This window comes from Nerophis ophidion, linkage group LG18, assembly GCF_033978795.1.
Source record: "Nerophis ophidion isolate RoL-2023_Sa linkage group LG18, RoL_Noph_v1.0, whole genome shotgun sequence".
Taxonomy (NCBI): domain Eukaryota; kingdom Metazoa; phylum Chordata; class Actinopteri; order Syngnathiformes; family Syngnathidae; genus Nerophis; species Nerophis ophidion.
This window is the reverse complement of record NC_084628.1, coordinates 28,662,403-28,685,212: the sequence shown is the minus strand read 5'-3', so window position 1 is coordinate 28,685,212 and position 22,810 is coordinate 28,662,403. Positions and strand designations below refer to the sequence as shown.

The following is a 22,810-nucleotide window of genomic DNA, read 5'->3' as shown; positions in this document are numbered from 1 at the left end:
CAGTCTACACGTATCTCTTGTGTCTGCCATCATATTGCAGTCTACACGTATCTCTTGTGTGTCTGCCATCATATTGCAGTCTACACGTATCTCTTGTGTGTCTGCCATCATATTGCAGTCTACACGTATCTCTTGTGTGTCTGCCATCATATTGCAGTCTACACGTATCTCTTGTGTGTCTGCCATCATATTGCAGTCTACATGTATCTCTTGTGTGTCTGCCATCATATTGCAGTCTACACGTATGTCTTGTGTGTCTGCCATCATATTGCAATCTACATGTATCTCTTGTGTGTCTGCCATCATATTGCAGTCTACATGTATCTCTTGTGTGTCTGCCATCATATTGCAGTCTACATGTATCTCTTGTGTGTCTGCCATCATATTGCAGTCTACACGTATCTCTTGTGTCTGCCATCATATTGCAGTCTACATGTATCTCTTGTGTGACTGCCATCATATTGCAGTCTACATGTATCTCTTATGTGACTGCCATCATATTGCAGTCTACATGTATCTCTTGTGTGACTGCCATCATATTGCAGTCTACATGTATCTCTTGTGTGTCTGCCATCAATTTGCAGTCTCCATGTATCTCTTGTGTGACTGCCATCATATTGCAGTCTACATGTATCTTTTATGTGACTGCCATCATATTGCAGTCTACACGTATCTCTTGTGTGTCTGCCATCATATTGCAGTCTACATGTATCTCTTGTGTGACTGCCATCATATTGCAGTCTACATGTATCTCTTGTGTGACTGCCATCATATTGCAGTCTACACGTATCTCTTGTGTGTCTGCCATCATATTGCAGTCTACATGTATCTCTTATGTGACTGCCATCATATAGCAGTCTACATGTATCTCTTGTGTGACTGCCATCATATTGCAGTCTACACGTATCTCTTGTGTGTCTACCATCATATTGCAGTCTACACGTATCTCTTGTGTGTCTGCCATCATATTGCAGTCTACATATATCTCTGTCTGCTATTATATTGCAGTCTACATGTCTTGTGTGTGACTGCCATCTTATTGCAGTCTCTACATGTATCTCTTATGTGTGTCTGCCATCATATTGCAGTCTACACGTATCTCTTGTGTGACTGCCATCATATTGCAGTCTACATGTATCTCTTGTGTGACTGCCATCATATTGCAGTCTACACATATCTCTTATGTGTGTCTGCCCTCATATTGCAGTCTGTATGTATATGTTATGTGTGTCTGCCATAATATTGCAGTCTACATGTATCTCTTATGTGTGTCTGCCATCATATTGCAGTCTACATGTATATCTTGTATATCTTCCATCATATTGCAGTCTACACATATCTATGTGTGACTGCCATCTACTGGTCACACTTATCATTACACCATGTACCAAATAAAATTGCTTCGCAGTCGGTAAGCACAACCAGAATGATTCCGTACATTAGGAGCACCAGGTTATAAAGCGACTGTCGATTCGTGAGAAAATTAAAGCATTTTAAGTGCGCCTTATAGTCCGAAAAATACAGTCAATATATTCTGTTGTACCATGTTTCCATCTACACTTCGGTTCATATATATATAAACCACTTATTATTCTCTTGTTTGGATACTTTACAAACGTTGTGTGTGATACCGCACATTTGGGTATCAATACCAGGTGGATACAGGGGTAGTATGCTGATAATGATATTTGATATTTGAAAGATTATTGACCTTCATCACATTTGTATATGAGTCAGACAAAAACACTGGATGGCAGTATAACAATATAAATACATTATTCACGTTTTCACACTATTGGCTTTGAACACAATCCAATACTGTAAATTCATACTTTTTTTTACGCTTTGAACCCTGCAGCTTATAAAACAGTGCAGCTAATATGTGCATTTTTCTTTGGCGTAATGCAAATAGTTCAAATAAAACCAATCAGAGACACGGAAATGTTATTGTTTGTGCTACGGCGCCCTCTTTTGTTCGAGTTTTCTCACTGCAGGTGCTCTTCTGTTTAGAACTTTGAACCGGAAGTACACGTGCCGTTCCGTCTTCTGGCCGTCCATAGCGTTTCTACTCACATGAATCCTTCATTCATCACTCCAAGCAACGTTTGTAAGTTTTACAATATAACTAAAACAATTCTTACTTACTAAAGCGTCCCATGTTTGATATGTGTAGGAGTGTTTTCATGCATATTTGTAACTGCTAACACATACTCAGTGGCCTAATGCTTCGAGGGTCCTCCCTGAGATTGGTAGGTCGTGAGTTTAAACCCCGGGCGAGTCATACCAAAGACTATCAAAATGTGACCCATTACCTCCCTGCTTGGAATTGGGGGTTAAATCACCAAAAATGATACCCAGGCATGGCCACCGCTGTTTCCCACTGCTCCCCTCACCTCCCAGTGGGTGAAGAAGGGGATGGGTCAAATGCAGAGAACATATCTCACCCCACCTAGTGTGTGTGACTATCATTGGTACTTTAACCTAACACGCTTACATGTGTGTGTTAGTATTATTAACTTGCAATGGCATTCTTGATGTATTGTTTCACTTTTACAAATTCCTCAGTTAATTCAGCCAAAACATTCAGTATATTATTGAGTATAATAATGAGTCTGTTTAGCTAATGGGTTGCTCAGCTAGTGGGTCCATGATCATGACTTCTGTTTTGTTTGATCAGCCGTTTTACTGCCCTGTCACAGACACTGTTAGGAAACAAGGTATGTAAATAAATATTTCTGTGTAAATAACTCATTTCACAACATATATATCTGTGACTTATAGTCTTGTTCAGATATTATATGGAAAAATTAAAAATTCTACACTAAAATTTAGTGGGTGTGGCTTATATATTGGTGTGCTCTATAGTCCCAAGAAATCCAATATTTTTTCCCTCAAATTCATCCTGTGGCCAGGGACTTTTTTTCCTGAGTTCATAAACAATAACAAAGGTGACAAAAGATTTAGTCATAATAAAAAATACAAATAAAATCGCTGTTGATGACTGTACTATCGACTATATGACTCTTATACTTGGCATCCATATGTGGATATTTGTATAGATTCACCCATTTGTTTACATCCAGGCGCCCTACCATGTTTAGTTAGCATATCCATGTGTAACATTCCTCGTCCACCAGTGATAATAATACTTGCACTTGACCATTTCACACACTTCAAAGTACTTACACGTTTTCTTTTAATTGGCTTTGTTGTGCTTGAACACGATAACGCGAGCAAAAGTCACTTGAGGTGCTGAATTGGCTCTGAAATCCAAAAGTTTGAAGGCAAAATGATTTGATTGAAGTTCCCATCGGACAAAAAGTCAACTTCTTTAAGGAGCCTTGTGGACTTAGCTGCCAAACAGAGTGGATGCCAACTCAGCTGCAGGTTTTAGTGTTCATTTCCCTCCATGGACTGGTCCTGGATCAGGAAAGCGCTCACCTGACCTCCCCCAAGATTCTTAGCACCAGAAAGTACGCGAGGAATGGAAAGAAAAGTCCCTCGCTGGAAACAGTCCCACGTGGACGCTTGCGGCCACAAACGATTAAGGCGTCCTTTGACATCTGCAAAGATTGTCCCTTTTTGAGGGTGAACGGGGGACGGCTCAGTCTGGCTCACGGCTCTTTTCCTTGCAGAGATGCATCTCCTCCAGCTTCTCCTGCAGGAAGGAGACGGGCATGGAGCAGCCTCGACTCCTATGAGAAGGCAACGTGTTGGCCTGCAACACAAACACCATTATTTTCAGCTAAATACCCCAAATAGTACTGTTATTCATACGGTAACTAGATGGTGTGAATGCTCCAATGCTAAAGTTGAACTGATTTTTTTACAACACACAATTTCCAAACAGGCTGAATATTTTGAAGTTGGAACAGTTTGAATCGGATTAAAATGTGGCAGTTGTGGAACTTGGAAAAATGTCCTATTCAGTTCAATAGGAATTTCAGAAACATTTGGGAATTTTGTGAAAATTTGAATTTTTTTTTTGAAAATGGTAAAAAAATGTGAATGGTCTGGATGAGTTGAAAGGGTTTGTGGTGGAATTTTTTTAAACGGTCGCGAAATGTTGAATTGAGAAATGGTGTTACAGAATTCCTGGAATTTGGGGAAAACGGGGAATTTTTCCAGTTCGAAAAACAACTTTGTTTTTTTGTCCTGATCAAGAGGAATGTTTTTGACGATGGAACAGTTGAAATTCGTTGAAAAATGTGGAAGGTGTAGTCGCCAGAAAAAAGGGTGGAAATAGGGGTCCGTAAAAGAAAGAAATCTGGAAAATCCTGGAATTTTTTTAAACTTTGGGGTTGGTGGGGTAATTTGAATTTCCAGGACGGTGGAATATGTTGAAGGTGGAATGGTTTGAATTGGTGGAAAAATGTGAAAATAGTGGAAGTTTGAAAAATGGCCAATTCATTTTAAATGGGGAAAAATGTCCTGAAAAAACCTGGATTTGTGGGAGTTTGTCAAGGGAAAGCCTGCAATTCCCGAATAGGCTGAACGGTTTGAAGTTCAAACGGTTTGAATCGGATGACAAATGTGGAAGATAGCGCGCGCCAAAATCTGGAAAGGAAGAATAACTAAAAGAGGCAATTCCTGAAGGAATTGTATGCTGAAGTTGAAGTGAAATGCTGACAGAATGTAGCATGAATGTAAGAATACTTTGAATGTTTGAACGGTTTGAATTTTTCAGGTAAAACAGAATTCGGTTTGGAACTTGGGAAAGTGTTAGGGGCGGTATAGCTCGGTTGGTAGAGCGGCCGTGCCAGTAACTTGAGGGGTACAGGTTCGATCCCCGCTTCCGCCATCCTAGTCACTGCCGTTGTGTCCTTGGGCAAGACACTTTACCCACCTGCTCCCAGTGCCACCCACACTGCTTTAAATGTAACTTAGATATTGGGTTTCACTATGTTAAGCGCTTTGAGTCATTAGAGAAAAAGTGCTATATAAATATACTTCACTTAGTCTGAATGTCCAGAATGAGTGGAATGTGTTAATGTTGGAATGGTTGGAGGTTGAAAAATGTGGGAATTGTGCAACTTGGAAAAAATTTCCATTCATTTCAATGAGAACTTCTTGGAAATTTGGGGAAAGCGGGATTTCTTGGAAAATGATTAGGAGCATGAATGAGCTGAATTGGTCGGTGTTGGAATTGTTTAAATCAGGCAAGAAATGTTGACGTAGTAAATGGTATGAGGGAATTTCTGGAACATTTTGAATTTTTTGGAAAATGGTAGAAAACTTGAATGTTGTGAATGAGTTGAAATAGTTGGCGTTGGAATTTTTTAAATGGGTGGAGAAATGTGGAAGTGGTAACATGTTGAATTGAGATATGGTATTACGGAATTTCGGGAAAACTGGGAATTTTTCCGGTTCAAAAAACAGCTTGGTTTTTTTGTCCTGATTAAGAGGAATGTTTGGACGGTGAAACGGTTGAAGTGGGTTGAAAATGTGGAAGAAGTAGTCGCCAGAAAAAAGGGTGGGAATAGGGCTCTGGAAAGCCAGGAATTCTGGAAAATCCTGCAATTTTTTTGAACTTGGAAAAATGGTAGTTTAAATTTACAGAATGGTGGAATGTGTTGATGGTGGAATGATTTGAATCGGTTGAAAAATGGTGGAAGTTTGAATAGGGAAAAATGACCCAGAAAACTGAAATTCTGGGAAATCCTGGAATTTTTTTTTTTACTTGGAAAAAAGGTCATTTGAATATACAAGATAGTGGTATGGTTTGAAGGTGGAATGGTTTGAATAGGTTGAAAATGGCCAATTCAATTTGAATGGGGAAAAATGTCCAGGAAAACCTGGAATTCTGGGAAATCTTGGAATTTTTTTAATTAATAATGGAGAAAGCCCGCAATTCCCAAATAGGCTGAACAATTTGAAGTTGGATTGCTTTGAATCGGATGAAAATGTGGAAGGAGTAGTCGCCAGAAAAAAGGGTGGGAATAGGGCTCTGGAAAGCCAGGAATTCTGGAAAATCCTACAATTTCTTTGAACTTGCAAAAATGGTAGTTTAAATTTACAGAATGGAGGAATGTGTTGAAGGTGGAATGGTTTGAATAGGTTGAAAAATGACTCGGAAAACCTGGAATTCTGGGAAATCCTGCAATTTTTTTGAACTTGGAAAAAGGGTAATTTAAATTTACAAGATGGTGGAATATGTTAAAGGTGGAATGGTTTGAATAGGTTGAAAAATGGCCAATTTGATTAGAATGGGGAAAAATGTCCCGGAAAACCAAAAATTCTGGGAAATCCTGGAATTTTTTTGAACTTGGAAAAATGTCATTTGAATACACAAGATGGTGGAATATGTTGAAGGTGGAATGGTTTGAATAGGTTGAAAAATGGCCAATTCAATTTGTATGGGGAAAAATGTCCCGGAAAACCTGGAATTCTTGGAAACCCTGCAATTTTTTTGAACTTGGAAAAAGGGTCATTTTAATTTACAAGATGGTGGAATATGTTGGAGGTTGAATGATTTGAATAGGTTGAAAAATGGCCAATTCAATTTGAATGGGGAAAAATGTCCTGGAAAACACGGAATTCTGGGAAATCCTGCAATTTTTTGAACTTGGAAAAAAGGTCATTTGAATATACAAGATAGTGTGGTATGGTTTGAAGGTGGAATGGTTTGAATAGGTTGAAAATGGCCAATTCAATTTGAATGGGGAAAAATGTCCAGGAAAACCTGGAATTCTGGGAAATCTGGGAATTTGTTTAAATCAATAATGGAGAAAGCCCGCGATTCCCAAATAGGCTGAACAGTTTGAAGTTGGAACGCTTTGAATGGGATGAAAAATGCGGAAGGTAGAGCACGCCCAAATCTGAAGAAGAAGAAATAAATGAATGTTGGTGTAGAAAAGCATGAGTGAATGTTTGTAGCGTTCCCACTAGGAGAAAATAGACTTCAAAAAACCCCACTACATTACTAAAATCATGATCGTGCTTAGAAAAGCCCTACAAAACATGCTCATTAATCCCGACTTCTTTATGTTCATTTGAAAAAATCCGCCAGAAGAAATGTTTTATTCATTTTTGTTTTGTAGGTTAAAATGCTCAAGGATCCGACAATATTTGTAGGATTTTTATTTTTTGTTTTAATTTCAGGCAAATCACTTTCTGTTAGACTAAAAACTATTAATAAAGTTACTGTTTGTTGTAAGTTGATGTACTTTTTTTTTTTCTCATGTTAATTTAGATACATTGTTTTGCAGAGGTGTACTTAGAACAATTTTATAGACAAGTAATACTATTTACACTCTATTGGTAGGTTGTGAGTTCAAACCCCGGCCGAGTCATACCAAAGACTATAAAAATGGAACCCATTACCTCCCTGCTTGGCACTCAGCATCAAGGGTTGGAATTGGGGGTTAAATCACCAAAAATGATTCCCGGGCGCGCCCACCGCTGCTGCTCACTGCTCCCCTCACTTCCCAGGGCGTGATCAAGGCAGAGAATAATTTGGCCACACCTCGTGTGTGTGTGTGTGTGACAATCATTGGTACTTTAACTTTTAGCATTTGGGTATCCCCCAAATGTGATGAGTGTCAAAGGCCCCGGGGCCCCGAAAGGATTTCAGCCCCAAAAAAATCTTAAAAATGAGTCAGTTTTTTTTTTTTTTACTTTCAATTATTAAAATATTAGATCAACTTAGAGATAACCCTTGTTATAATTATATATTTTTTGTTAATTCCGACTTCCTTATTTTGATTTTAAAAAATACGCAAAAAAATGTTTTATTCATTTTTGTTTTGTAGGTTAAAATGTTCAGGGGTCCGAAAATATTTGTAGTTTAAATCACTTTCTGTTACATACTAAAACATTATTAATAAAGTTATTATTTCTTGTAAGTTGATCTATTTTTCTTTTATGTTGATAAAGATACATTGTTATGCTGAGGTGTACTTAGAACAATTGTATAGACAAATTATACTATTTACACATTTTGCACATTTTTTGGTGGTCCTTATAAGTGGGACATAACAGAAAATAATTGAAAGGCACTGCTTTAAACCCCAAAAGGGACAAGCGGTAGAAAATAGATGTATGGATGGGTGACGAGTGTCAAAGGTCCCGGGGCCCCAAAAGGATTTCAGCCAAAAAAGTCTTAAAAATGCGTCATATATATATATATATATATATATATATATATATATTTATTTTTTTTCAACGATTAAAATGCTGGATCAACTTAGATATTGCAGTCTATATAATTTTTTGTTTATTTTATGCCATTTTTGTAAAGAACCACATTTTTATGGCAATATTTGTGCACGCACGCACAATATTTTGGTAAGCACATCCACACAATTCTTACGTCACTAGCAACTCACCAACATGACATAGAAGTTGTTGGGAGATTTAAAGTAATGCTACTCTGGCGGCATCTAGTGGTTGAGGGCTCAAATTACACCAATAGTATTTGTACATTCAAAGGGATTAATTTGTTTTGTTTTTTATATAGAAAAAGTATGATAAAATGAGAAGCTTACAGTGTATGGAAAAACGGCCTTTATAAAGGGAGTCAATATGGTCCAAAACGGTCCAGGGGAACTCCAATGTATACTCAACAGCGCGTGCTAAAAAAAATAATCTGGCATCTCAAATCACTAGAATTTTATTGTAAAATATACAATGTTTTTTTTTACAACTAAAAACCGTACCACTGTTTTTTACGGGAAAAACCGCCGAAATTTTACTGTAAAATTGATGGTGGGTTTTACAACATATTGCTGTATTTGGAAAAATAGTACCACTAACAACCTAGCTGTCGGGTTTTTATCGTAAAAATAAATAAATGTGTCGTTTTTTTCCATTAACAGCGGGGGTGTCCAAAGTATGGTCTGCAGAACAAATGTGAACTTTCTAATATTAGCATGCTAGTTGTTTTTTTTTACTTATTTTGCAGGTACACACCTCTGCGTCAAATATTTTATTACTTGACAAATTATATCTGTTAGCATGCTAACATTATTATGCTAGCTTTTTTGACCATTTTTTTTTTAGGTATAGACCTAGGCTATATATTGGTACTTAATGAATGTAAATGTTGGCAGGCTAACAATTTAAATAGATTTTTCAAATCCACATTTCGAAGTAAAATATTTTGGTACTTGATGTGTTACAGTTAGCATTTTAGCATGCTGGATTTTTTGCTAATTTAGCAGGTATACATATCAGTCAAAGTGTCAAGTATTTTAGTATCTCACTAATGCTTACTGTAAGAATGTTATTATTAGTATTTTAGCATAGTACTGTTAGCATGCAAGTTGATTTTGTTTTTTTAGCTCATTTTGCTATTATTTATTTTTACTTGAAGCTATTTGGCCAACGTGCTGACTGGTAGCATATATCTATTAACGTGATAACATCATTATGTTAGCTTTTTTAAGCCATTTGTTTTCGGTATGGACCTCAGTCATATATTGGTACTTAGTGCATGTTAACGTTGGCAGGCTAGCAATTCAAATAAATTTTTCTAATCCACATTTCAGAGTAAAATACTTTGGCTCTTGACGTGTTACAGTTAGCATTTTAGCATGTTAGATTTTTCGCTAATTTACCACGTAAACACCTCAGTTAAAGTATCAAGTATTTTAGTATTTCACTAATGCTATCTGGAAAAATGCTATTCTTTACATTTTAGCATAGTATTGTTAACATGCAAGAGTATTTTATTTTTGCTCATCTTGCAGGTATACACCTCTGCGTCAAATATTTTGTTGACAAATTATATCTGTTAGCATGCTAACATTATTATGCTAGCTTTTTTTTAGCTATTTTTTTTGGTATAGACCTTGGTAATATATGGGTACTTAATGCATGTTAACGTTGGCAGGCTAGCAATGTAAATATATTTTTCAAATCCACATTTCAGAGTAAAATATTTTGGTACTTGATGTGTTACAGTTAGCATTTTAGCATGCTGGATTTTTTTGTCAATTTAGCAGGTATACACATCAGTCAAAGTATCAAGTGTTTTAGTAATTCACTAATGCTATCTGGAAAAATGCTATTATTAGCATTTTAGCATAGTATTGTTAACATGTTTAGGTTGTTTTTTTTTTGCTCATTTTGCAGGTATATACTGTGCCTCCGTGTCAAACATTTTGTTGACAAATTATATATGTTAGTAGCATGCTAACATTATTATGCTAGCTTTTTTAAGCTATTTTTTTAGGTATAGACCTCGGTCATATATGGGTACTTAATCCATGTTAACGTTTGCGGGCTAGCAATTTAAATACATTTTTCAAATCCACATTTCAGAGTAAAATATTTTGGTACTTGACGTGTTACAGTTAGCATTTTAGCATGCTAGACTTTAAACTAATATAGCAGATATACACCTCCAGTCAAAGTGTCAGGTATTTTAGTATTTCTCTAACGCTAACTGTAAGAATGCTATTATTACCATTTTAGCATAGTACTGTTGGCATGCAAGGTTTTTTTTTGTGCTCATTTTGCAAATATTTTTAATCGACGCTATCTGGCCAGCGTGCTAACTAATGCGCATTTCAATTTTCTTCAGCTTTTACACAGAATTTTTATAGAAATTGCATTTTCTAGTTATTTTTAATACATAAATAAATACTGGTTTTGAAGGTGAAAACTACAAAAATGGCCGCCACATCCTTTGATTTGTCAGCCTGAGACCCGTCAGTGGAAAATTCTGTAAAAACCACCGTGAGTTTTTACCGTAAAATATCTCGTCAATTTTACAGTGTACAATTTGATGGATAACTTGCATCAACAAACATATGTCAAGCCGATATTTAGGTATTTATTTTTGTTTTTACTAAAATAATTATTTGGAAATATGATAATATAGTACTTGGATGCTATCAATGTTTAAAAGGTATGTCATTTGTACATTATGTAATTTTTTTCTGTAAATATGGGGAAATGTATACAGTTACAGTCATATGGCCCCATCGTTTTTTTGTTTTTTTTTGCGGTTTACCTGACACATGAAACGTGACAAATTTGAGGGGTTGGATTATCCAATTTAGCAGCCAGTAAAATGTATTTTAAGAGGTATTAAAGAAGGTAATGGTTAATAAAGGAAGGTCATATCCCAGTAGAAGTGGTCTTGACCTGTCCAGGAGCGCCGTGGTTGTAAATCCTGCGCTCCTTCTTCTCGGGCGTCCACACTCCAGGCTCCGTCTGAGTGGAACAGTCGTACAGTGCCGAGTCGGCGGTCTTCCTCAAGGCCGCACCCTTGTTGTTCTCCCCATCGTTGCCGTGGGGGAAGACAAAGGCCTCTTCCTCAGAACCTGATGGACGCCAGACAACACCAGACCGTGAGCGCTTCACGCGCCATAGATGGAAGTCTGAAAACCGTGGGCTGGACTTACTCCACAGCGTCCCCTTGGCCCGGGAGTCCGGGGCAGGTGTGCACGGACAGGAGCTGCTGTTGTTTTTGTGTTTCTTCACACACTCCATTCCCACCAGGTCTCTGCAGTGCTTGTGGCAGTTCATCCCGCAGTCTGATTGGACGAGGACGGGTCACATGACAAAAACAAACTACTGTTTACCAATGCATCGTTCTAATAACAAAGTTGAAAAACGACAATACACAATTTTATAAAATGGTGACATAATTTGACATTAAAATATTATATTTTGACATAAAATATTAATGTAATCGATAAATTAATAAATAAAAATGATAGAGTAAGAAAGGTTTTGCTTGTCAAATCACTTCCGTGTTTTCAACCGCCAAAACGGGCAAATCTCAGACCAAATCTCGCGGGATTTTCGGTGTAAAAGAAAGAGGGAGAAAGGGGTCATGGCGGAAGTAGAGGTAAAACACTATAGACATCTTATGAATAAACACAGCATCGAGCGCTTAGGAAGTATCACTCGTTACGTCACGAGTGACACTTCCACTGTCATCATTTTCAAAATTGAGGAGGCTGATTTCAATACCGGTAATTTGAAATCGCATACAGGAAAGAAGATTAAGAGCTATTCCGTAGGATTTAAGGTCCAAGCTTACATCACACTCACATTTTTACCGCATGCCTTTGGTAAGTGCCGGAGTGAGAAGAGGTTTTAAAATAATTAGCGCATGCTTACTTTTACCGCATGCCTTTGGTAAGCGCAGGAGTGAGAAGAGGTTTTAAATTAATTAGCGCCCCGGCGGCAATTCAAGGAAATACGGTATCTTATAGACTGTATCTCTGTTGCTGCAGCAGCGGAGAGTTTACTCTGTCTTGACACTTTGTATTGATATTTTCTATTACATTCTTCCCTTAAATGATCATGTTTACAATGATTGTTTTATATGTATTTTTTATGTATGTCGCTTTGGATAAAAGTGTCTGCTAAATACTTAAACATAAATATATACAAATACCTGAAAGTCTTAATATCAGCTAAAACCACCAATCTGTTTCACTGGATTCAGAATAAAACCAAATTCTGTCTTACCCAACAATATTGGTATTTGAATATTGTTACTTAAAGACTAATTCCTGGTTACAATTATATTGTTAAGAAAGTATTGTCTTATACTTTTCCTAAAACGAGAATGCATCAAAATCAGTGGCGGCTGGTGAATTTTGTTTCAGGTGGGGCTGAAAGTTTGTAAACCAAACCCCTGTAAGGGGGTCATCCTCCCCCGGAAGAATTATTTGTGATTTTCACATACAAATGAAGCATTACAGTGCATTCTGACAAATTAATGAAGACAAAATTGAACATTTCATAGGTTTGCAGAGAACTACATACATTGGGGCAAAAAAAGTATTTAGTCAGCCACCGATTGTGCAAGTTCTCCCACTTAAAATGATGACAGAGGTCTGTAGTTTTCATCATAGGTACACTTCAACTGTGAGAGACAGAATGTGAAAAAAAAATCCAGGAATTCACATTGTAGGAATTTTAAATAATTATTTTGTAAATTATGATGGAACATAAGTATTTGCTCAACCATTCAAAGCTCTCACTGATGGAAGGAGGTTTTGGCTCAAAATCTCACGATACATGGCCCCATTCATTCTTTCCTTAACACGGATCAATCGTCCTGTCCCCTTAGCAGAAAAACAGCCCCAAAGCATGATGTTTCCACCCCCATGCTTCACAGTAGGTGTGGTGTTCTTGGGATGCAACTCAGTATTCTTCTTCCTCCAAACATGACAAGTTGAGTTTATACCAAAAAGTTCTATTTTTGTTTAATCTGACCACATGACATTCTCGTAATCCTCTGCTGTATCATCCATGTATCCATTTTGGTATTAACTCAACTCGTCGTGTTTGGAGGAAGAAGAATACTGAGTTGCATCCCGAGAACACCATATATACTGTGAAGCATGGGGGTGGAAACATCATGATTTGGGGCTGTTTTTCTGCTAAAAGGACAAGACGATTGATCCGTGTTAAGGAAAGAATGAATGGGGCCATATATCGTGAGATTTTGAGCCAAAACCTCCTTCCATCAGAGAGATGGAATGGTTGGCCAAATAATTATTTTCCACCATAATTTACAAATAGATTATTTAAAATTCCTACAATGTGAATTCCTGGATATTTTTTTCACATTCTGTCTCTCACAGTTGAAGTGTACCTATGATGAAAATTACAGACTTCTGTCATCATTTTAAGTGGGAGAACTTGCACAATCGGTGGCTGCCTAAATGCTTTTTTGGCCCACTGTACAATATTCACACTGAAGGCTTGATGCCACCATAGGTTTGCAGAGAACTTTACACAATCTGGACTGTGGTCCTAACTTTTACCCCAGTTGGCTTTTACAATCTTTATCTTCATCATGTATTTCAACGTTATGTTATTCAAGTATGACATTGTTAAATTTAATTAATTTCATTGACAAGCAATTCTATGATGTCATACTCTTGTTTGCTAGCGGCTAGGATTTCAGTACTATTGAAGATCTTTGCTTCTTAACTCTGTGGTAATATTATTTTCACAAAATACAGCCAATAGTGCGTTAATGTTAAATCTTACTTGTGAAAAGTAATCCCCCGATCCCTATTTTCAGCAGTCTGCTCATTTGAGAAGGAAAACGCTGAACACATCTTTGTTTTCTACCTGTCAACTCTCAGTTTAGGCGGCTAGCTGGCTCCTCATCACCACTTCAAGATGGGGGCCGAATTTCTCGCGGCACAACAGTCAATGTTGTGTCTACTCATAACATGTCTATGTAGAACACGTCCCGAATCTCCCGTAAATTCGGCTACAATTTTTTTCATCGACGCTATTATGCAGAGGTCGATTAAAATGTACATGTAACCCATATTATTCCTCAAAACAAACTACTGTTTACAAATACATCGTTGGAATAAAGTTGAAAAATGACATTACATAATTTTCTCAAATGGTGACATAATTCGACATAAAATATTATATATCACTTCCAACGTCAATGTAATCGATAAATGAATAAATAAAAAAGATAGAAAAAAGAAGAATTTGCGTGTCGAATCACTTCCGTCTTTTCAACCGCCAAAACAGGCAAGTCTCGGAACAAACCTCGCGGGATTTTCGGCGTAATCAGAAAAAGGGAGACCGGTGTCATGGCGGAAGTAGAGGTAGAACACCTCCCGAAAAATCTCCCGTGTGTTCGGCTACATTTTTTAAAATGTGTTTATCTAGTAATAAGATTAATGTCAGTATCAATCAATCAATCAATGTTTATTTATATAGCCCCAAATCACAAATGTCTCAAAGGACTGCACAAATCATTACGACTACAACATCCTCGGAAGAACCCACAAAAGGGCAAGGAAAACTCACACCCAGTGGGCAGGGAGAATTCACATCCAGTGGGACGCCAGTGACAATGCTGACTATGAGAAACCTTGGAGAGGACCTACAGATGTGTATGGTGTTATAATAAACAAACAACTTCAATTATGTAAACACGATTTACTGATAGCTTCTGGCCGAGCAAAGTATCACAATGATAATGCTAAGAGATTTTTAGCTATCAAACGCTGTTAATCATTCATGTCTTTACATGTTTGCACTTGAGACATGTTGGCACAGTTCGTACACATAAGTGGTTAAAAAAAAAAAAAAGTGACAGTAAAAAAAGAGTTGTAGTGGCCTACTGAAACCCACTACTACCCACCACACAGTCTGATAGTTTATATATCAATGATGAAATATTAACATTGCAACACATGCCAATACGGCCTTTTTATTTTAATAAACTACAATTTTAAATTTCCCTGGAGTTTCGTCTTCAAAATGTCGTGTAATGATGACGTGTACGCAAGACGTCACAGGTTTTTAGGAAGTATGAGCGCTGCACACACACACAGCTAAAAGTTGTCTGCTTTAACGGCATAATTACACAGTATTTTGGACATCTGTGTTGCTGAATATTTTGCAATTTGTTCAATTAATATTGGAGAAGTCACAGTAGAAAAATGGAGTTGGGAAGCTTTAACCTTTAGCCACACAAACACACTGTGATTCCTTTTTTAAAATTCCTGGAGGTGAAACTTTACTATGGATCAGAGCACGGTCAAGCAGACATGGATCCCGACCAAATGTCAACCAGCAGTTTTCGGGTAGAAAATTGTGGTTAAAAAGTCAGTTCTTACAGGAGGAAAGCTGAGCTTGTGCCGTCCATAGCTGCTGTCGACTCCCCTGAGACATTGCGCGTCAAGACACCCGTGAAGACACCCTTCCGACTATCAGGTAATATTAAACTCACTAAAACACTGGCAACACAATAGAAAGATAAGGGATTTCCCAGAATTATCCTAGTAAATGTGTCTAAAAACATCGGAATTCGTCCCACTGCAACCGCGTTTTTTGGGGGGGGGGTTTTCTAGTCCGTCGCTATCAATATCCTCAAACACAAATCTTTCATCCTCGCTCAAATTAATGGGGAAATTGTCCTTTTCTCGGTACGAATAGCACTTTTTTCTCCCATTAAAAACAATGTGAGGATGTGAGGAGCCATCACACGGGTGACGTCATCGTCTGCAACTTCCGGTAGAGGCAGGGCATTTCTCTTAGCACCGAAAGTTGCAAACTTTATCGTGGATGTTCTCTTCTAAATCCTTTCAGCAAAAATATGGCAATATCGCGACATGATCAAGTATGACACATAGAATGGACCTGCTATCCCCGTTTGAATATAAAAATCTCATTTCAGTAGGCCTTTAAAGGGGAATTGCACTCTTTTGGAATGTTGCCTATCATTCACAATCCTTATGAAAGACAAGAACACGATTTCTTTAAAGTAATAAAATAAGAAAGCATTCTAACGCGTAAATAAACTCTAGCAAAAGTCATCTAACAATTTAATTATGTCTATATCGCCTTTAAAGCCCTCTAAAAAAATGCCCACTATATTCCATATTAGGGGTGTAACGATACACAAAAATTTCGGTTCGCAACGTACCTTGGTTCAGAGGTCACGGTTCGGTTCATTTTCGGTACAGTGAGAAAAAAACTAAATGTACATGTTTTGATTATTTATTCAACAAATTTGCTAAATCTTCCACCAAAAATAATTTTCTCAGTGGAATATTTGATGTGAAGTAATCGGAAACTTGGATAGGTCAATAATTCATAATAACATTGATTTTGACTCAATATTATGTTTTGAGCAATGACAGTTTGAAAGAAAAAAAACAGCTTTGTTTTATTAGTCAACGTTGCAACTTTTTCCAAATTACATTTAGCCTTTAAGCTTTTTTATTTCACTTTTGTTTATGTTTTTGTTTATTTTAATAGTATTTTTAGAATGTGCCGTGGGCCTTTAAAACATTAGCTGTGGGCCGCAAATGGCCTCTGGGGCACACTTTTGACACCTCTGCTATAGATAATAAAAAATAAAATCTGATTAATCAATGGATAAAAATCAGAGCCTGGCGACGCATGCGCATTTATCATAACTCTCTCGCTGTCTCTGTCCCTGCCCCGCCCTCACGAATGTTAACGCTGCGTGCACCACTTTTTGTTTTTGTTTTTAACCCCTTCTTAACCCTGAAGGTACATTGACAATACACGCAACCCTAACTTAAAATGCCGGACATTCGAGGCTTTTAAGAAACTCCACCTGGACGGCCCCGCAAAAGAGGACATGTCCGGTGAAAAGAGGAGGTGTGGTCAGTCTATTATAGCCCAGTTGTTGCTAGCATGCCGTGTGCTGTTGTTTTTTCGATTGTATGAAACTTTTATTAGTAGTTTGCACAGTACAGTACATATTCCGTACAATAACCACTAAATGGTAACACCCCAATAAGTTTTTTAACTTTTTTAAGTCGGGGTCCATGTTAATAAGTTCATGGTGCCTCGGTGTGCATTGTTTACACAACGTGCCGTGCGCTACTTATTATGTCCTTGTCGTTCGATACACCTCCGAACCGAACCAAAACCCCCGTACCGAAACGGTTTAATACAAATAATAGTACCGTTACACCCCTACTCCATATACATGTTGTAATCTGAAGATGAACAAAGTATCAGCGATATTGTTATTGCTATATTGACATATTGAGCTGCTGCATCGCCTCCAAGTTGGTGAAAGTTAATTCTAGATGATAAATCGTACCTCTCACCTGGATAGGTGTTGGACATCAAATAAGAAGTTAGTAGTTGTTGTTGAAGGGAAAAGGGAATGTAATGATGTGTTTGTGAAATTAATACGCCACCCTATGCTTAAAATGTGCAAAATATGTCAATGCTACATGTATAAATGATGTGGCGGGGCACATTAAATGATTTAGCGTGCCACTTAAAATAATGTGGTGGGCCCATCCATCCATCCATTTTCTACCGCTTATTCCCTTTGGGGTCGTGGGGGGCGCTGGTGCCTATCTCAGCTACAATCGGACGGAAGGCGGTGTACACCCTGGACAAGTCGCCACCTCATCACAGGGCCAACACAGATAGACAGACAACAATCACACTCACATTCACACACTAGGGCCAATTTAGTGTTGCCAATCAACCTATCCCCAGGTGCATGTCTTTGGAAGTGGGAGGAATCCGGAGTACCCGGAGGGAACCCACGCATTCACGGGGAGATCATCCAAACTCCACACAGATAGATCCCGAGCCCGGGATTGATCCCTGACTACTCAGGACCTTTGTATTGTGAGGCAGACGCACTAACCCCTCCTCCACCGTGAAGCCCATGAAAGAATGTGGTGGACTAACTTAAATGATGTGGCGGGTTGTGTAAAATGATGTGGTGGACCATGGAAAATGTGGTGGTCCACATCATCTAATGTGGCGGGCCACATAAAATAAAGTGCAGGACCATAAAAAATGTGGCAGACCATATGAAATAATCTGGCAGGCCAGATTAGATGATGTGGCGGGCAACGTAAAAAACGTGGTCGACCACTTTAAATGACGTGGCGGGCCTCGTAAAATGATGCGGACCCTGTAAAATAATGTGGCGGACCACATAAAATGATTTGGCAGACCACAATAAATGATTTTGCGTGCCAATTAAAATAATGTGGCGGACCATATGAAAGAATGTGGTGGGCTACATAAAATAATGTGGTGGACTACATTAAATGATGTAGCGGGCTGCGTAAAATGATGTGGTGGACCATGTAAAATGTGGTGGACCACGTCATCTAATGTGGCGGGCCACTTTAAAAAATCCGGTGGACCAAAAGAAATGTAATAGACCATATTAATTAATCTGGCTGGCCAAAAATTAGATGATGTGGCGGGCCAAATAAAATAAAGTGGTCGACCACCTTAAATGATGTGGCGGGCCACATAAAACGATGTTGTGGACCATGTACAAACCCCTTTTCCATATGAGTTGGGAAACTGTGTTAAATGTAAATATAAACGGAATACAATGATTTGAAAATCATTTTCAACCCATATTCAGTTGAATGCGCTACAAAGACAATATATTTTCAATTTTCAATAAGTTTTTTTATAACTTCCATCCGTCCATTTCCTACCGCTTATTCCCTTTTGGGGTCGCGGGGGGCGCTGAACTTATATACAATTATTCAGACAATTTTGTTATTATTGTTAATATCATATGGAATCAATTATTGGTCGCTGAAAGTGGCAAATTGGGTACTTTTTAGCTCTAAAAAGGGTATTTCAACAAGTAAACAGTACAGTAGGTACTTGATTTTGATAGATGTAATGCTCATAATGCTCATAGGGACTGCGTGGCGTAGTGGTAGAGTGGCCGTGCGCAACCCGAGGGTCCCTGGTTCAATCCCCACCTAGTACCATCTTCGTCACGTCCGTTCTGTCCTGAGCAAGGCACTTCACCCTTGCTCCTGATGGGTGCTGGGTAGCGCCTTGCATGGCAGCTCCCTCCATCAGTGTGTGAATGTGTGTGTGAATGGGTAAATGTGGAAATAATGTCAAAGCGCTTTGAGTACCTTGAAGGTAGAAAAGCGCTATACAAGTAAAACCCATTTATTTATTTATATTTGATGTTCAAACTCATAAACTTAATTTATTTTTGCAAATAATAATTACCTCAGAATTTCATGGCTGCAACACGTGCCAAAGTAGTTGGGAAAGGGCATGTTCACTACTGTGTTACATCACCTTTTCTTTTAACAACACTCAATAAACGTTTGGGAACTGAGGAAAGTAATTGTTGAAGCTTTGAAAGTGGAATTCTTTCCCTTTCTTGTTTTATGTAGAGCTTCAGTCTCCGCTGTCATATTTTATGCTTCATAATGCGCCACACATTTTCGATGGGAGACAGGTCTGGACTACAAAACCACGCTGTTGTAACATGTGGCCTGGCATTGTCTTGCTGAAATAAGCAGGGGCGTCCATGATAACGTTGCTTGGATGACAACATATGTTGCTCCAAAACCTGTATGGACCATTCAGCATTAATGGTGCCTTCACAAATGAGTAAGTTACCCATGCCTTGGGCACTAATACACCCCCATACCATCACAGATGCTGGCTTTTGAACTTTGCGCCTATAATAACCCGGATGGTTATTTTCCTCTTTGTTCCGGAGGACACCACGTCCACAGTTTCCAAATATAATTTGAAATGTGGACTCGTCAGACCACAAAACACCTTTCCACTTTGCATCAGTCCATCTTAGATGAACTCGGGCCCAGCGAAGCCAGCGGCGTTCCTTGGTGTTGTTGATAAATGGGTTTGGCTTTGCATAGCAGAGTTTTAACTTGCACTTACAGATGTAGCGACCAACTGTAGTTACTGACAGTGGTTTTATGAAGTGTTCCTGAGCCCATGTGGTGATATCCTTTACACACTGATGTCAGTTTTTGATGCAGTACCGCCTGAGGGGTCAACGGTCCGTAATATCATCGCTTACGTGCAGTGATTTCTCCAAATTCTCTGAACCTTTTGATGATTTTACGTACCGTAGATGGTAAAATCCCTAAATTCCTTGCAATAGCTCGTTGAGAAATGTTGTTCTAAAACTGTTCGACAATTTGCTTACAAAGTGGTGACTCTCGCCCCATCCTTGTTTGTGAATTACTTAGCATTTCATGGAAGCTGCTTTTATACCCAATCATGGCACCCACCTGTTCCCAATTAGCCTGCACACCTGTGTGATGTTCCAAATAAGTGTTTGATGCGAATTTCTCAACTTTATCAGTATTTATTGCCCCCTTTCCCAACTTCTTTGTCACGTGTTGCTAGCATCAAATTCTAAAGTTAATGATTATTTGCAAAGAAAAAAATGTTTATCAGTTTGAACATCAACTATGTTGTCTTTGTAGCATATTCAACTGAATATGGGTTGAAAAGGATTAGCAAATCATTGTATTCTGTTTATATTTACATCTAACACAATTTCCCAACTTATATGAACACAGGGTTTGTAAAATAATGTGGCAGAACACGTAAAATGATGTGGCGGGCCATATAAAATAAAGTGGTGGACCACATAAAATAATGTGACTGGGTACATAAAATAATATGGTGGACCACATAAAATAATGTGGCGGGCCACATAAAATAATGTGGTGGATCATAAGAAATGTGGCAGACCATGTGAAATAATGTAGCGGGCAATGTAAAATAATGTGGTCGACCACTTTAAATGTCGTGGCGGGCCACGTAAAATTATGTTGTGGACCATGTAAAATAAGGTGGCAGGCCACTTAAAATAAGGTGGCCGACCAAATTAAATCATGTGGCGGGCCACGTAAAATGATGTGGACCATGCAAAATAATGTGGCGGACCACATACAATTATGTGGCAGGTCACATAAAATAATTTGGTGGACCAAAAGAAATAATGTGGCGGATCACATAAAATAATATTGCGGACCTCAAAGAAAAAACTTGTGGACTACATCAAATGATGTGGCGGGCTGCGTAAAATGATGTGGTGAACCATGTAAAATGTGGTGGACCACATAAAATAATGTGGGCGGGCAACATGAAAGAAAGTGGTGGACCAAAGGAAATGTGGCAGGCCACGTAAAATAAGTGGTCGACCACTTTAAATGATGTGGTCGGCCACGTAAAATGATGTTGTGGACCATGTAAAATGATGTGGCGGGCCACGTAAAATATTGTGGTAGATATAATGTGCTGGGTACATAAAATAATATTGTGGGCCACATTAAATGATGTGGCGGGTCACATAAAATAATTTGGTGGACCATAAGAAATAATGTGGCGGCTTACATAATATAATATGGCGGACCACTTATAATAAAGTGGTGGACTACATTAAATGATGTGGCGGTCCACATATAATAAAGTGGTGGACTACATTAAATGATGTGGCGAACCATGTGAAATAAAGTAGTGGACCACATTAAATTCTGCGGCGGACCATATTAAATGATTTGGCGTCCCACTAAAAATAACGTGGCGTAGTTCACAGGTTTCAAACCTGTGACCTGCGCGAGGCAGTAATGACTCGTCATTATTTCTATTCATCTTCTATTACTTCATCAACACTCTTTTCCTGGCAGGTAGTGATGTGAGTGGTCAGTAGATAATGTGCAGTGGCAGGTAGTGATGTAAGTGGTTAGTAGATAATGTGCAGTGGCAGGTAGTGATATGAGTGGTTAGTAGACAATGTAGAGTGGCAGGTAGTGATGTGAGTGGTCAGTAGACAAAGTGCAGTGGCAGGTAGTTATGTGAGTGGTCAGTAGACAATGTGCAGTGGCAGGTAGTGATGTGAGTGGTTAGTAGACAAAGTGCAGTGGCAGGTAGTGATGTGAGTGGTCAGTAGACAAAGTGCAGTGGCAGGTAGTGATGTGAGTGGTCAGTAGACAAAGTGCAGTGGCAGGTAGTGATGTGAGTGGTCAGTAGACAATGTGCAGTGGCAGGTAGTGATGTGAGTGGTTAGTAGACAAAGTGCAGTGGCAGGTAGTGATGTGAGTGGTCAGTAGACAAAGTGCAGTGGCAGGTAGTGATGTGAGTGGTCAGTAGATAATGTGCAGTGGCAGGTAGTGATGTAAGTGGTCAGTAGATAATGTGCAGTGGCAGGTAGTGATGTGAGTGGTCAGTAGATAATGTGCAGTGGCAGGTAGTGATGTAAGTGGTCAGTAGATAATGTGCAGTGGCAGGTAGTGATGTGAGTGGTCAGTAGATAATGTGCAGTGGCAGGTAGTGATGTAAGTGGTCAGTAGATAATGTGCAGTGGCAGGTAGTGATGTGAGTGGTCAGTAGACAAAGTGCAGTGGCAGGTAGTGATGTGAGTGGTCAGTAGACAATGTGCAGTGGCAGGTAGTGATGTGAGTGGTTAGTATACAATGTGCAGTGGCAGGTGGGGATGTGAGTGATTAGTAGACAATGTACAGTGGCAGGTAGTGATGTGAGTGGTCAGTAGACAAAGTGCAGTGGCAGGTAGTGATGTGAGTGGTCAGTAGACAATGTG

General features: G+C 38.7%; 1 protein-coding gene across 4 annotated transcripts in view; it reads right to left on the bottom strand.

Annotated features, from left to right (window-relative positions):
- Positions 1 to 3,172: 3,172 nt before the first annotated feature.
- rasgrp4 (RAS guanyl releasing protein 4) overlaps positions 3,173 to 22,810 on the bottom strand; it is a 65,593-nt gene continuing 45,955 nt past the window's right edge. For all 4 annotated transcript variants that reach the window (XM_061877910.1, XM_061877909.1, XM_061877908.1 and 1 more), the window contains 3 exons: positions 11,352 to 11,483; positions 11,092 to 11,270; positions 3,173 to 3,718 (listed from right to left, as the gene is read on the bottom strand). In XM_061877910.1, coding sequence (XP_061733894.1) covers positions 3,605 to 3,718; positions 11,092 to 11,270; positions 11,352 to 11,483 — 425 coding nt within the window. In that variant the 3' untranslated portion in view covers positions 3,173 to 3,604. The remainder of the gene's footprint in view (positions 3,719 to 11,091; positions 11,271 to 11,351; positions 11,484 to 22,810) is intronic.